Below are 17,115 nucleotides of genomic sequence, written 5' to 3' on the forward strand. Positions count from 1 at the left end.
TTGTGAAAATCTCTGTCTCTGCTGTAATGTGATTGAAAAATAATAAATGATGTTATCACCAGGACAAGTAAGATTTTTTTTACTTAAAAATGAGCCGATTTGCATTTCAATTGTCTTTAAATTGATGTTATTGAGTTTATTTGGCATTTTTGAACGCATCATGTGGAGCATCTTTACAGAAATACAGACCTTTTTTTTTTTTATCAGTGAGAGGGCTCCAAACAAAAGTTAACCAAATGGGGAATATTTCAATCTCACTGTGATCAATTTGAAATGATCCCAATTACAAGATTATGCTTAACAGAAAGTCCTCTTTGTCGTCACTCCACACATTTGAGACAATTCATTTAAACTGGAGCCTCTGGCCTAGTGTGTCCACTGATTGGTCCAGAGCATGGACCAAAAAAAAAAAGGAAAAAAAAAAAGAAAAAAGTTGCGGATTGAAAGGTCCATTTAATGTGAGACTTACTTCAAGTGGCAAAAATGACAGAGCCAAAAAAAAGTTAAATTAAGCGCAAAGATAATGGGCGACACTGTGAATGGAGCTGCTCGATGTGTTACTTTTATATCAGTCGTAAATGGATCTGATATATATATATATATATATATATATATATATATATATATATATATATACTGACTCCACAATAAAAATTTGGTTGGGATGACTTTGCCATTTAGTAGAAGGAGGAAAATCTTTTTGGGTTTTTGTATCTTAGTTAGATACACTTAAAACTGTTGCTATGTTTCTATTCGACAATCAGCAGAACTGACACATCATAAGGAAACCTTGCCCATGTGAAAATGTGTGAAGGACCAGCACAGACTACAGGGGTAAGGATAAACCTCAGATAAACTTTTTTGTTTTTAAAAATGCAAAAACAAAAAACTGTAATTGATTGCAGATTGATTGGTTAATTGCTCTGCCTTGATCACTGGAGTTAAATCGCGTCATTTGAAAAATTATTGAACAGGGATATCAAATTAATGATTTAATAAGGTATGCAATTAAAATGGGGTGAATATTAGCTCAATGTGCACTTAATTGGAATTTCAGTGTGAAGGAAATGCTCGCAGCTGTCAGTAAGAGGTGTGGCTTTAGCTTGTGAGTGTGTGTGTGTGTGTGTGTGTGTGTGTGTGTGTGTGTGTGTGTGTGTGTGTGTGTGTGTGTGTGTGTAAATGCTCCCTCTGACTGTCAGTGATAGGCCTTCCCAGTGATAAACAGCAGATGGCGATAACTGAATGCAGGTCCTGTAATCAAACAGCTCTTCAGTATGTGGCCCGGAGCTCTCATGAGGTCAGTCCGGGGGCAGCTAAGCCTATGAGAAAACTGAAGCACACGGGTGTTTAAAAATGGCTATTTATTAATAAATGAATTGCTATTTGGTTTTCTCCTGGATTCTGCTACACATGGATTGAGATCCACACCAGATGGCGATATTATTAAAGGAATCTTTGATGTTAACAGGACGCAAACTGCAGTGCCAAAAATGTTCTCAGCAGCAATCCCCGTACAAATGAAGACCACAAATAGGCTGGGAAAAGCTCTTCCTAATGACAATCAAAAGTTAAAACTACAATACTTCCAGGAAACCAACAAAGGACTCAAAATTACAACTGAAATGCCAGTGTTAAACCTAACACCTCTCCCTTTATTAACTGTATGTATCCACACTGGTGGCAGATAGGATGAAGTTCATCCTCAACTTCAGTTACTTTAAACAAACCATAGTTAACTCTTTTAACAATACTTTCACAGATCCCCAGAGGGGAGTAGAGCAGCAGCATCTCTGAATGTGTGTTTGTTTATTGTCTTGCTCACAGGCATTTCAGCAGGGTGGAAGTGTGCCAACATGGTCACCTTTGCAGATGGGGTGAAATATTTTTAGTGCTCCTACATGACCCTAAATCACACGCATGCTCTCAGTTCTCCACCACTAAACATGCCAAAGCATCTACAAAAAAGTCTCTTAAAATCTTTTTTTTTTTAAATTATGCCCCACTTCATGACTGACATTCACAGTTTTTATCTGGAGAATGGTGTGTGGCTTGATTCAGCTGTAATGTCTCAAGAGAGATAGCTTTGCACTTTTAGTTCATTTAATAGTTTTGGAAACCCCAGAAAAGCAAGAAGTTTCAGTGTCATTCAAGGCAACACAAGGTCAGAGTCTCCAGTATCCCCAGATATTGCAAAGATCTAACAGACTGAACATAAGCAGTGAGTGACAAGTTGAACATATGTCAATACACCTATATACACCTGTCAATATTTACTTGATCACCGCCCACTTTCTTACCTGGCTATTGGAGTTGAATTTCCATTTAGAGTGAGTGAGATGTGAAATAGACAAAATGTAAGAAAAAAAAAGTCCTGGTGAGTAAGCCCACTCTCATGAGTCAGAGCCCAATAAAAAAAACTAATATAATAAAATAGTTGTGTAATCTGCAATGACAGCATATACCTCACAAAACATTGTACACACAGAAACCTTGATATCTGCTCTTTTAATGCTTAAGAGGCTAAACTCTGGAGGGCTGACGCGTCCACGTTAACTAACGCGCATGTTTTTATGAACGAGGAGGACGAGCTGCTGACCGACCAGGAATATAAACATGTGACCGCTGTGTGGTCGCTCAGTTACTGCTACACCTGACAGGATTACACACACACTGCGGAGGTCTCTGCACTGACAACGGTGAACATCGGGGAGAAGAGGATGGACACGAAGGACCAGGGGGCTCACATAGAGCCGCTGCTGCCAACGGTAAAGAGCTCTGGTCTTGTGGGCCAAATATTTACTTATGTAGATTAATATTTCAGGACGCCTGTTTTATCCAGACTGTCAAGCTCAATCAGTGTGTGCTATGTGGAGACTAATGGTGAAATTGCAACTGATGTGTTTAGTCGACAGCTTTCCGGGTGATGAAATAGAGTAGCTACCTGTGGGACTAAAAGCAGTTACAGGTGACTTACAGAACTGTGTTTAGTGACAGAAAATGATTTTTTTCTCAAACCAAGAGGAATGAAAGTATGCTAGTTCACAATATTGCTTTATTGGTCATTTTATTTAATCAATCAATTAGCCAACATGATACTTAATCTTTATATATGATGGGAAAGCTACTTTCTACATTTTTTAAAAATATTTTGCAGAAGTGATGTCTCATCACTTTGCGCTTGGCCTATATAATTTTATATGACTAATCCCTCTTGAGCCAGATGTCCTTTTAAAATAGTTAATTCAAACAGAGTTGACCTTGCGCTACCTTATTATGTGAATTAATGGTGGCATAGATTAAGCTTTATATAAAATGGGGTAATGTGGCATGAGGTGATGTTGCTCTGACACTAAGGCTGCACAAATGTACATTTAAGCGACTGACTCACACAGGAATACGCTCACAAAACAACATTTATGTTGAAGAAATGATAAAACACTATCCAGATAAAAGGAAATAAAGTCTCTCCCCGTGGGCCCATTCCCACTGGCCTTTGCTGGTGATTTTGAGGGAGATTTGTTGTCATTATCCATTTGCTGTTCATATCAAAACAGATTTTTCCATTAAGCTGAAGGCTTTGGACTGACAGGCTTTTGGCTAAGAGTTTCTTTGCTCTACTTTGAGAGCTGTGTGGCTTTGGCTTCAAAACATCAGGTCGCAACCTGACCTTAGAAGTCAGTGAACATTTGAGAACCTAAAACATAGCATTTTAGAATTAATCTTTCATCTGATTTGAAGCACACATGTTTGAATGTGAAAATGTTAGCTTATTCCTGACGTTTTGGAACTTTTTAAATTTTACTGAATACTGAAATAGTCATAAACCCTTTCACCTGTTACAAACTAATGTTTTGATTTGTTGTCTTTCAGGCTCGCCCTTCCTTTGGCTCATCAGTGAAGCGTAGAAGTTTGGTGAGTTAGATTCCCTCGATTTATCACCTCTGTCATTATGAGGATCAATGTTAATATGTGGAATCTGTCAGGATCAACTTGCACATGAAAATGATTATTTTTGTTGCATTTTCTGAGATCAAATTCTGAAGAGCTCTAGTAGAAGTGAAACAGATTCACTGGTGTAGCTGCAGAAACACTGCATTTGGAGTAACCAAGTTGATTTGATGCAATATGACCAGTTTATCTATTTACTTCATGAAGAGGAAAGAGAGAGATGGCACGGTATGACTCAAGCTCTGTCTTTGATAAGATGCTGCTGGGCAGCAGTGATGATGTCACGGCTGTAATCTCATGAGCACCATGGTGGCTGTGTCGATAGATGCTCGTTCACAAATTACAGTTGTTTAACACGACAGAAGGGTATCAGCATCTATCAGGCATGGTGTGAAGCAGGGTAAAGGAGCTTTAGCAGAGTGTGTTGTTCTCTGACTAAACTGATTATATATGGCAGAGGACACAGAGGGAGAGCTCATGCACTCTGAAAACTTGGACGCTCCTTGGATTTTCAACTACCAGGTAGGACAAGGCCTGATACCAAAGATATTCACTGTTGTTATATTAAGACTAATGTGCTGAGACTTTTATTGATGCAAAGGACATATTGAAATTGCTGTATGGTTAATAGAGAGCTAGGTGCATGCTCTTACAGGGCTTTTAGGACATTCTGTAGATAGAGACCTTTCTCTCTAAGCCTGATAAAACTGACAAAAGTGCAGAAGTAAAAAAGAGCTTTTCCCTGATGACCATTACTGATCCATCTTGTGGCTTGGAGATATTAAGTCTGCCAAATTTGGCCTCAAAGCTGTCAAACACCTCAAATAACTTCTGAAAAAAAGAAAAGAAATTTAGTACTAATGTGTCCTCTTACAGGATGTTGTTGAAGTTTACAGGAGAAACATTTAAGGATTATGGTGCATTTTGTGCAACATGAAAGCCTGTGCAGTTAATGATATTGCTGCCACTCATGGTTCCAAAATGGCCACAGCCATCTGTAGGGGTCAGATCCAAGTGTGTGCCACATCCTATGATATCCCTTCAGCTGTGTGGTGTGCCAGTCCTGTAACATGATTTTGTGAGTAACTGACTGTTATTCTTCCTCACAGTCTTAGTTTATTGATCTGATCTTCTTCTGGTCCTGTTTTGCCTCTTGGAAACATCCTAGCATCTATTTGTCCAGTCAATCCCTTTCAACAGCTCATCCACTAAACAGCAGGTTTTATACAGAACCATCATGGAGTTGCTTCAAGTAGATCTTTGTTTCCAGAGGGCTTTGGTTGCATCTATAAGGGAGTAAAATATATCATGTCTTCCTATAGAGACAACTTTCCTTCTGAGAACAGAGTATATTGTAATTTGTAGTTAAGGCACTGGACAGTAATAGTTTTTAGAAACACCACCACTGCATGTAGCACAGTGCACATTTAATATAAGCTAATGTGGGATGTGTTTTAGTATCAAATACAGACAGTTTTAATCTGAGCAGGGATGTTGAGCCATGCCCTGTGTATTTGTAGACAGATTATCAACATCAGCCTTGTGGCCTGGCCAGCCCATGTGGCACTGCAGCTGTGAACAGCAGTGCCTTTCATTAATATAATGCCTTGATAGTCAACCGGTGGTCAAGATCGCTCAGGGAAAAGCTGATATCAAGCAAGCTTTCAGGATTAAAACACCTAATAAATGCTTTGAATCGGTTTGGCTGCGGTGAGGAACAGACAGTCTGTGTGAATCAGTAAAGGCAGATGTGTCTGTTTTGCTGTCTCTACTCCAGCGTTTGCTGCTTGGATTCACAGTAAATGACAGTGTCAAATTAATTTTACTCTTACTATAAGTCTATACCACTGCTGAACTAATCAACATAAGCATGGTGCCCAGCTCAGATAAATAATCATGTCTATTGGCAGTCACACACTTCACAGATTGTTCAGCAAACACTGTAGCAAATCTCGTTTGAGGGCTTGCAATAGTATGGTGGTGTTCCTTTAATTTAAACAGATTTTATATTGATGTTTCTATTTATAAGGGTATCAACAAATTGCCACATACTGAAAAATATAATTTAAAAAGGATACATTCTGTTTTTAACCATGCCAGTGAGCATGCTCTGCTCTGTTGGTCATCCCATAGTAATGTCAGTCATTCAGTCTGCCAGGCCAACACTTTGGTCTGAAGTGAATAATCCAGACAAATGGACGACTGGATTTCCTTGACAATTGGTACAGAAATTTATGGCCCATAGAGGATCATCAACTAATTTTGGATTGCCATTAGCTATATTAGCTTAAGCATGCAGACTGTATCCACATGCTAATGTTAGCATGCTAATATGCTGCTGTTTGATGTTAGCATGTTACAAACTCTAGCGATGCTAACTCTTACATTAATACAATGCAAAGGCCAACATTACTACCAAAATTTGCTATTGCTAATGTAATTGTTAGCATGATATAGCCTGACTATAGCTGAGGCTGATGAGTTGAGCCATATGACAGTCTGAGAGTTGTGTAAAATGGTCACTGTACACATTCCCTTTTGATTTAGTATCTTATCAAGCTGAAAAGTAATGTCTCACCGCCACAAAGTTATCAACTAGCTTTTATATGAAGTGTTTCATATACCAAGCTAAAGAGCCAGACATTCTTTAAGAGTTGGTGAAGACCAAAACGGACCTAAAACAAGAGATCCATGGAGAAATGGATTCATCAGGTGGCCAGAAACACGACTCCAAATGACTACTATCCTGTACCATGTCTGCAGGATGTGCAAATAAATAGAACTGATTCCTAAATGTTTGCAAAGCTATTACAGGCAATAATACTGTATTTTTGAGGTATTTTTCAGCTTGGTGTTAAGTTCAGCCTCCAAAGGTTTTAGAAATTCTTCTCATATTTATAAGCAGCTTAGATTTTTTTTCCTAATGTGTTCATAAGTTTGCCTCAAAAATTTCTGCTTTTTCCACTCTGTACCATAAAGGCACATATTTAACAGGTTGTAGGCAAAATGGGCTGTTGGTTTTGCGAGATACAGTAGTGTCCATTATCTTCACCTCACTTCACAGTAGCCTCTTTATCTATCCACACTGGTTATGCCACCTCTGTGCTGTCTGGTGCCTTTATTAGTGTGCCCATTCACTGTTTGAGGCTATTTATCTGTGAATGTTTGTGCCGAGTCGTAACAGCCTGTTGTTCATACTCAGAATACATCTGTGAAATGTTGCAAAGCTGCAATATAATGAATATATAAAAGAGGTATAAAAGAGGTAAAAGCAGGTGTTGAGTTTTTATCCTGGTATGTTACATGGCAAATAATGCCCTCTGTGAGTTTTTCCGATTCTCTCTTACACCTCCTCCCTCTTATATTCTTTCTCAAGTATTACATAAGCAGACAGGCGTTCTCATCACAGAGTGCTGGTTTTCTCAGTGATTTGACTCTAATCAACTAGATCCATGTGCGCTGAGCCACCTCCTGCTATGGCAATGACTGCCTGTCCTGCTGCATTTCTCGAGTGAAGCTATCAAAAAAAAAAGTAACCGGAAGTCGTTATCTGCCTGTTAACCTCTGTCACATGTGGAACAGGTGTCCAGGACTTATGAGGGGGGTATCAGCCTGGTGGTGCTATAGAACAGGAAGCTCAATTGGAAATCTCTTATGCACATACAGCCTTAATGACATTTTCAGCGAGCGGTCATTCAGTATTCTCTCTTGTAATCTGACAAAAGCTCTGTACTGAGGATTATGTTCTTTTTGCAAGGCTTGCTGTCTATCATTTCAGTGCCTGAATATATATGTGGTCTGTTAAAATAACATGGAAAATGCGGTTTGGATAACCCCTATGTGGAGCCCTGCTAATGTGCATGGCTGTTGCAATGAGAAGGTAACAGAATATTACAGTGATCATCATGAAAGAGTGTAATTTCAATTTGGATTATAGCCTGACATATTGTTTTGTCTTTCTCCTCCAATTAAGGACAAGTGTGGGTGGTAGTAAAAATACAGACAAATCAAAATTAATTAAAAAAACAAAAAACTGCTTGTTAAGGAGAATGCTAACTTTTTAAAATGAAGTCAAGCAAAGCATCGATTCACCTTTTGTCCTGTTAGCAAAGTGCTACAGGTCACTGTGAAGGAAGTGCCTTGAACAGAGGTGAAACTTTTATTGTAGGAGGGTAATTTACTGTTCCCAAAAGCTTTATGTTGGGGGTAAGAAGATACTCTTTCCTCTTCTAGATGGCATGTGCAATTAGTTTCTTTGGCAACCGTGCTATTCAGTTGGATAATGTGTTTGTTTATAATGTCCTCGACTGCGAGGGAACACCAAGTCAACAAACATTTTATTTCATGCAAAGTTCAGGATACTACAGAAGTATACTGTAGTTTTCATGTTCCAGTTCTACATGTGTTGTTGGTAAGATATTATATAACTGAAGGTTGAATATGTGCGTCTGTTTGTTTCTGTGTGTTCAACAGAGGAGTGATGATGAGGCTGTGGTGGACAGAGGAGGTGCACGGTCCCAACAGGGAGCCAACTTTGAGGAGGAAGATCTTGAAGGTATCTGGATTGACACTGAATGCATCTGGAATACAAAAAGCCTCAAGCAGCAAAAGGCTGCTGCAGCTGAGTCCGCCTACTCTGCCCTCAAAACTGCTGCTTTCCTCTTGACAGATATTTCATAGTTAAACGATAAGAGTAGAGTGGGAGGCAGAAGCTGTGGGTGAGCTGAGTTTGAATCGGTAATGTCATAATCACTGAAAAACATGAAGAAGCACAACAAAGATACAGTCAGATTTAGATACTTTGGACAGCTCAATGCTAGAAGGTTTCTTCTTCTGTAGCTACAGACACAGATAACAAAACACAGCTTTTCAGTGGATTTAAAAGGCTTCAGCTTTTTAGTTTTAAGTGTAAAGTTCTAGGCTATAGTTAAAAAAACAAGCCTGTTGTGTTACTTATAACTTTAAGGGAATCACAAGCCCCTATTGTATGTTCAGTTAAGACACATGGCCATAATGCAGGAAGCCTATATCTACAGTATGACACTGTAAGCGTGGGTAGGCTACTGTGTATATCATGCTTGGTTGTTGTGTGTGTGTGCTGATCACACTGCAACAGTGAATCTGGAAACACATTTCCACAGGATATTAGAACTACACTTTAACTGAAAACATAGCATTTGAACAGGAAACTGTTTCAAGGACTCTACATAGTTGTTGTCAGGTTCATTGTTAGGCTCCTCTTTGCAATTTCCACATGCCGATAACAAAAAAGCCAAAAAAACATGTAAAATCAGATCTTGATGCTGCAGAACACATGAGGATGCTCTTGAGACATCTAAACAGTTGTGAAAAAAGATTATACTGTGTATGGCAATTCTTTAAAAATGCAATATTGAACCCAAATTGAATTTACCAAATAAATAAAAAAGGTTCAGCAGGTGTAAAAAATACAATGCAGAACAACAGCCTATTTCCTGTTAGAGAAGTTATAATTGTTGAAAAATCCTGTACTTTAACATTGACAAGTGTCCTTATATCTGCTTAATTATAATGTATTAAATGCTTGTATACTGCTTATAAATGCTAAATAAGGGGACTTAAAGTACTTAAGTACTTAAGTTACTAGTGTTATGCATTTATCAAGCACTCTGGCATAGCTGTACCAATCATTCTGAAGAGCACTCTATGTACTGTATGTGTCTGGATCTTCATGCCATACTGCAGTGAGATGAGTGGGATGACTCTGTCTCATACCTGCATAAACACCAACATGGACACACAGTTTTAAAGAAATTTAAAAGGTAAAAGGAAACATGAATCAATAACCAGGCAACACAAATTTACACAACTGCTATGAGTAGATAGGTAATTTACAAACAATGACAGTATGCAATCATAAAGTCCCCCAATATTCAAGTGCTACATTACATAACTACATTTTACACATTAAGTAGTTGAACTGTAAATTCACACTTTCTTTGTCAAAGCAGCCATATGCACCCACTTCATGCAGTATGCTTTCATACAGTATATAGCCTAAATGAAAAAATATATAACTACTATACTATATCATACAGTATACACTATAATTTCATGCCATACAATATTTCATCATTTTTTAAAATGAGTCTATCAGATATGCTGCAACATTTGTTTATACTTCCATTCATAATTAAGGTCATATGCCACTGCTGACCAAAAACACTATTCATACATGTTTTCACAACTGATATAAAATTAATTTTGACGCATGTCAATGTGGTAAAATGAAGGCACATTACATAATAGTTACACATGGACCCTAAAGATGACGTAGACATAAGAGGGCTTTTCCATCAAGATAGAACAGTGGATTATTATGGCTGGTCACACATGTGTGTGCATGCATGTAGATTTTTGTTTTAGAGAAAAACTTCCCAATATTAAATATCTTATCACCAAATCTTTCAAATGAGATGTTTCCTTTCAAGCCTTTTACCCTAAAGAGGTATCTATTCCCAGTTTGAGTTTTCCCAGAACCAAAACTTGCTTCTAGAAAACACCTCAAAAACCTTTTATTTATATATTTATATGGTGACATGGTGATTCTGATAATGGTTCATTGTACAGCCGTAACAGGTGGTGTTTATGCTGAATGTTGCATCATATATAGCAGCGTCATTACATTATTGCGTATTGACTATTTGAACAATGCACTTCATCACAGTAAAAACACTCAGGATGTAGCAAAAATCCATGAAAAATAATATAAAGCTTAATGGAGTAACACAAAGAAGTAGTGCTTAACCATGATCAGTGAAATCATTGTGATTATCTGTAAAGCTTCTGAGAGCACACTAACACACACACACACACACACACACACACACACACACACACACACACACACACACACACACACACACACACACACACACACACACACACACACATCGCAGATGATCCTCCTCTAACCTCTGTGTGGAACGTGTTCCCAGGCCACAGGACTCTCTATATCGGGGTCCATGTCCCCATGGGCAGTACCAGACACCGCAGCCATCGCAGGCGTCACCATGGAACCAAACACAAGCGGAGGAGCAGGGACCGGGCCCTCACCTTGATGGAGGGAAGAGAGTCTCCTGTTTATGGTACTTAAGAAGCATGGACTTGCTTATATTATAGCATGCAAGCACAGTAGTTGTTCCTTTGTTCACTGTGTCTTCCTAATTTAAGATATTCAATATGACCATTTCAGTTTGGACTACTCACTGCAATTCTTTGTGTTCTCAGACACTCCCTCCCAGAGAGTGCAGTTCCTGCTGGGGACAGAGGATGATGATGAGCATATTCCTCATGACCTCTTCACAGAGATGGATGAGATCTGTGTGAAGGAGGGAGAGGATGCTGACTGGAGGGAAAGCGCCAGGTAATTGTAGACTGTCATGTTATTAACACAGCATCTGCACACAATCATAACATACATGTCATTACTAAGAGCTCTGATTGAATGAACTGGTCATGCTGGTGATCCCACTTATACTGATGAGAGATGTAGCTGTGTGTCATTGTGTGTACATAAAGTAATTGCAATTCAGTGTTGTAATGGCTGCGGCATTAACTTATTACTTTCTTTCTCTGATAATTGTTGGTGTTAATCAAGATGTAGAATATACTGTATTTAAATTATGCCTTTGCAAAATGATGGTATTATGTTACCATGGTAAATTGGACATATTTTATTTACAGTGATACCCTGACAGGACGCAATAAGGAAGTAGAGAAAACGAGTAAATCTGAGAGAGAGAAAGAGATATTGAGCTAAATGGGGGAAGAGAGGAACTGAGATCATTGAACTTTGTAAATGCAGCTACAGCGGATGGCAGGCCAGTTTGCTGACTGCTGGCCTCTCCTGACTCCGTCTCTAACTCCTGTTACAGGTGGCTGAAGTTTGAGGAGGATGTTGAGGACGGAGGAGAGCGATGGAGTAAACCCTACGTAGCCACTCTGTCTCTACATAGCCTGTTTGAGCTGCGCAGCTGTATTATCAACAGCACTGTGCTGCTCGACATGAGGGCTAATTCCATTGAAGAGATTGCAGGTAACTCATTCACTGGTACCAAGTCCCAAACTTATCGGGACTACTGAAGACATCTGAACTCAGAAAAGATTGTCTTGGTGACCATTAACAAATTTGGAATGTTTCTTACTTGATAAGATTTTACCTTTTAGGGAAGCTTTTGTCTTACTTCTCACTTTTGCACTAAATTTAAGTCACACAGAACAAATGCTTCATATAGAACCCCGAAACATTAATGCAAACAGCTCATCTGCGTCTTCTGTAGATATGGTGCTGGACCACCAAGAGTTATACTCACCACTGGGGGACGTGCTCAGAAAGAAAGTACGTGAAACACTGCTGAAGCAGCACCATCACCAGAACCAGAAGAAGCTGGCTAACCGTCTGCCAATTGTACGGTCCATTGCTGACATGCGACGGACATCTGAGCAACACCTGGACAAGAATGGTGAGGAAATCAGAGGGCTGTGATAACGTACTCTTTTGTAGTGGTTTCTTAAACTGGGGGCTGAAAGATCTGAGGGGTCATGAGATGATTAGCAGGATAGAAAAGTAGAAAAACATGTTTCTGCTGCAAAAATACATAATTTAGCCATGCTAGTGGAAGGTATTTCATCATTAGTTCACCACTATTGGATGGATAGCCATGAAATTTTGTGCAGACATTCATGTTCTCCAAAGGATGACTCATACTGACTTTAGCGATCCCCTTATTTTTCCTTATGCACGACCAGCAGGTCAAAGTTTTTACGTATTCAGTAAAATATTTCAACATTTACAGTATAATTTTGGTACAGATATCCATAGTTCCCAGAAGATGCATGACTTTGGTGATCCCCTGAGCTTTCTTCTAGCCCTACTATGGGCTTATGGTTTAGAGTGATGCCATGTTCCCCGCAGAATGAATTGTAATGATGATTCCTTAAAGATCCCCTCCAGACTTGTCGTAAGATATTGATGAATATGTAAATATTCATTTCAAAAGTTGAACTGCTGGACCAAAGATTTTTCCTCCTTCACTGTAAAGTCCATTCTCAGTGTATGTGCACTGCGAATGGACTTTCTCAGTGCACATACACCACAATTAGCCTCAAAACAAGTTGTGATGTCACAAACCATGTTATTTGGTCCACCCCTCAAACTCAAATTTTCAATGAGCACAGATAAACTTTCTCCCTTGAGCAGATGAATATGAAAGCTGCCCTCTAGTTTCAAATTCTGCACATATATTATTCTGTACAGTGAAGCTCAAACATCCAAGTAGAAGTAAGCAAAACATATTTTGAGTTGGGGGGATTTTATACATTGAAGTCTGTTTACTGGTTTTGGAGAGTACAACTGCATATGGTAAGAAATTTGGATAAAGCTTTTTGTTGACCCAGATGGAGCTGCACAATGTCTGATGTTGGTTGGGCCTGAAAACTACAAGTTTGAAGATGAAAAAAGTTATAGTTAGTGGAAAGAGGTGGACTTGTCATAACTGGCTCTGTAACCCCCTCCTCATCTCTGCTTGAGGCTAGCAGCTCTGATAGTAGATCTGCTTCTGATCAACCAAGGAGCATTTGATGGTATTATCAGCTGTTAAAATTCAATTTTGTTCCGAGATCTTTGTAACTCCTTTGTCACTCCCCTGTCTGGATTATCCAGGTCAGATGTCATCGTCTCAGCCTCAGTTAGCTAGTACAGACGGGAAAGGAGACAACAGAGAGAACAGTGCTGTGGACTTTAGCAAGGTATGTACAGTTGCACTGCAATGCATACTGTGTTTCTCAAGATATGGGTATAATGTTTTGGTTACTATTATATCTGTGGACAATGGGACTGATCACACTTTGATCAGAGTGAGAATTACCATGTGGAGCTGTCAGGATTAGGCAAACTTTAATTCTCACTGATAGTATGTCGTATTTGATGAATATGAGCAGAATTGTGTATTGTCAACAATGAACAGGAGATCCTTGTTGGTATTAATAATGGAAAGGTCATCTAGTAAGGGATTAGGATTATAACCGTGTTGAATATGATAAAAGTCATTAACCCCCTGACAACCACACATAGCAAAGACAAAAATAAAATTGTTAAAACTTTTTGCATAATGTATATGTTTTTGACCTTCCATGTGCTTTGTCCTGTTCACTGAAACAATTATAAAAGGTGCTTTGTTTACTTTGAATGCAGTTTTAGAAGTGTTGAATGAATGTACCAAATCAGTCATAGTAGCTTTTTTCTTAAATATGCAACTTCTCTTACAAGTTATATATTTCTGGGCCACGATGCAACCACAATTCTCTCTCTGCAGCAGCTGTAGATTAGTATTTACTTGATGCACATAGCATAATAATCTTTATTACCTGTAAGAGTTTAGGAATCAGCACTATGCCAGTGTTTATGTAAGTCATGACCCATCAGTGTATCAAAAAAATCTCTTGGATTGCTCTCAACAGCCGCACTAGAGCCATATGAACTCTATGAAGGAACAAATAACACTCAAGTCAACACTTGTCAACTCCACATAATTAACACTGAAAAATCAACACCTTTAATATTCCAAAATTGGTTGCACTATGCATTCCCAGTGCACCAAAGACTAGAAAGCAGATGTACTGTAAGAGGATCAGTTCCTTAGTAAGGGTCAGCTTTTATATGCTTTTAGGCATCATAAATGTATACAATAATAGATAACCCAATCCTTATAAAATATTATGTAACAGATCATACTAACATCTGTATTTAAATAATCTTTTGGAATATGTCATTGTAACACATTTGTGTTGTGTCCTTTGAGATAAAAACCCTGGATAGCTGTCTAGATAACTAGAATCCAGTCAAACCATTTTATTGGGGGCTTAATGTGAGGATGGACTGTAAAAATAATAACTTATTTATGGTATGCACTTTCGAAGATTAATTATTATTATTTTACTTGTCAAAGCATGCTCTCAGTCAAAGCCGCTTAGATGATAAGCTAACCAGAAAGGTTGTCAATGCCTTTTGTATGATACTCTAAAGACTGTACTTTGTGTCGTCTTTTAGATAGACCTACATTTCATGAAGAAGATCCCAACAGGAGCAGAGACGTGTAACGTCTTAGTGGGAGAGCTGGAATTTCTGGACAAGCCAGTGGTGGCGTTTGTTCGCCTTTCGCCGGCGGTCCTACTCAATGGGCTGGCTGAGGTCCCTATTGCTACAAGGTCACTACAAGCTGATTTAACTACACCCACTCAACCCTTTCTATAAATATCCCTTATTAAACCACCTGAACCCTGTCTGACCTTTACAGTAAATGCGTATCTGTGTAGGTTGTGATTCAGATTTGATTTGGCAATGTATTAAAAACAGATTTAAAAAATCTTTTATCTGCTTTTGCCTTTAGGTTTCTGTTTATTCTCTTGGGGCCCTTTGGTCATGGGGCTCAGTATCATGAGATTGGAAGGTCCATTGCCACACTTATGACGGATGAGGTAAGGATTAATTAAAAAGCACCTTATTACCATGCCAACAACCTGCATATTTAATTTATTCATTAATATTTGGGAAAAGAGGCTGGAATAGTTTGAATTTCAACCAGATGCTGTATTTAGATTTTCTGCAGGCAGTTTGCATAAATTCACAGTCCAGCAGAACTCAACAAATTCCTAAAGTGATGGAACATTTCTCAGCATGAAACACAGCTCAGAGCTTTTATGACAAGCTTTTGGCGATTAGTCAGCCCTCCTGTCCTTCTTTTTGTCCAGGATTTAGGCTGCCATCCATCATCACAGAGGAAAAGATGGGCTTTGACAAAGTCCAAACTCACTGTTAGACATTCTTTGGAATGAGTAGATTTGATAAAACTGGATATTTTACAAGGGAGAATAGTGAGCCAGTGGGTGTTGTTTTACAGTGAGCAGGTTCTAAGTTTTAATATCCTAGCCTTGGTTTTGTCCATGCAGAGTTTTTTTGCAGCTGTAAATCAGCCTTCCGTACTGTATTTTTCAATTCCCAGGTTTTCCATGATGTTGCTTATAAAGCTAAAGACCGTAATGATCTGATTGCTGGGATTGATGAATTCCTCGATCAAGTGACAGTCCTGCCTCCGGGAGAATGGGACCCATCCATACGGATAGAGCCACCAAAAAATGTACCTTCTCAGGTGAGTAGGAGTTTAGGTAGTTGGTTACCTACTTTTTTTCCCTTCTTTAGATTTCTACATTTTTACATGAAAAATAATCTAACTTCTGTGCATTGTTTGTTAAACAGGAGAAGAGAAAGAGAAGTAACAACATGTTAGCAGAAGGTGATGAGGAAGAAGAGCATGGTGGTCACGGGGGTCCAGAACTGCAGCGCACTGGAAAGTGAGTGAATCAGAGAGGGAAAGACAGAATGTGGGGGTTTTCTAAACACAAGTAGAATTGCATGGAGTTTACATATAGAGATGAATACATATATTTCTAAAAAGTCTTTAAGGTTCCTCATATGTAGCTCCTGAGTTTCCAGTGCAGTGTTGTGACAGTACAGCACGCAATCTACTTGCAATTTTGTTGCAGAGAATTTAAAGCTTCCAGATTTACACACTACAATGAAGAGCTTACAGTGCAGTTATAGATAGAGAAGGATATTGTGTAGCCTGCTTCTGTGACTGCCTTATGATTTAAACGACTGCCATTTGTGTATTCAGTGCTCAGATTTGCATCTTAGGTGTTCATAATAATTGGTCTTATGTATCTACCAGAAAATATTCTCATGCTGGCTCATACTCAGTATACTCATTTGTCATCACTCTTTCTTTATTACAGGTTTTATAGAATGCACGGATAAAAAGAATAAAGCCAGTATACTCCAAAATACCACTTTTCTACAAAATGTTCACTGTAATGCTGACTGTCTATTTCTGGGTAAAGTTGGTATGTAGTTTGCAGTCATAAAGTGGTTTCCATAGAAACAGTACAGCTTTGGGATCTCTATTTGCAGCTAGACTTTTCTATCACAGGGACATATCACACTAAGCCTTAAACCATACTCACGTGTTGAACAATGGGAAGAAGGCAGTAGAGGGAATGCAAAATCTTAAACACTTTTCAAAAATAGACCCGTCAGACTGAAACCTTTACATTTTAACGTAATTTATATTG

At 38.7% G+C, this 17,115-nt stretch overlaps 1 protein-coding gene across 1 annotated transcript in view; it reads left to right on the plus strand.

Moving 5' to 3' along the window:
• LOC121906502 (sodium-driven chloride bicarbonate exchanger-like) overlaps nt 1–17,115 on the plus strand; it is a 28,991-nt gene that overhangs the window by 4,442 nt on the left and 7,434 nt on the right. The window contains exons 7-19 of the mRNA XM_042425374.1: nt 1,825–1,874; nt 2,658–2,765; nt 3,871–3,912; nt 8,422–8,503; nt 10,926–11,075; nt 11,218–11,353; nt 11,865–12,025; nt 12,270–12,452; nt 13,652–13,737; nt 15,038–15,195; nt 15,378–15,465; nt 15,990–16,136; nt 16,244–16,338. Coding sequence (XP_042281308.1) covers nt 1,825–1,874; nt 2,658–2,765; nt 3,871–3,912; nt 8,422–8,503; nt 10,926–11,075; nt 11,218–11,353; nt 11,865–12,025; nt 12,270–12,452; nt 13,652–13,737; nt 15,038–15,195; nt 15,378–15,465; nt 15,990–16,136; nt 16,244–16,338 — 1,486 coding nt within the window. The remainder of the gene's footprint in view (nt 1–1,824; nt 1,875–2,657; nt 2,766–3,870; nt 3,913–8,421; nt 8,504–10,925; nt 11,076–11,217; nt 11,354–11,864; nt 12,026–12,269; nt 12,453–13,651; nt 13,738–15,037; nt 15,196–15,377; nt 15,466–15,989; nt 16,137–16,243; nt 16,339–17,115) is intronic.

This window comes from Thunnus maccoyii, chromosome 11, assembly GCF_910596095.1.
Source record: "Thunnus maccoyii chromosome 11, fThuMac1.1, whole genome shotgun sequence".
Classification (NCBI taxonomy): Eukaryota; Metazoa; Chordata; class Actinopteri; order Scombriformes; family Scombridae; genus Thunnus; species Thunnus maccoyii.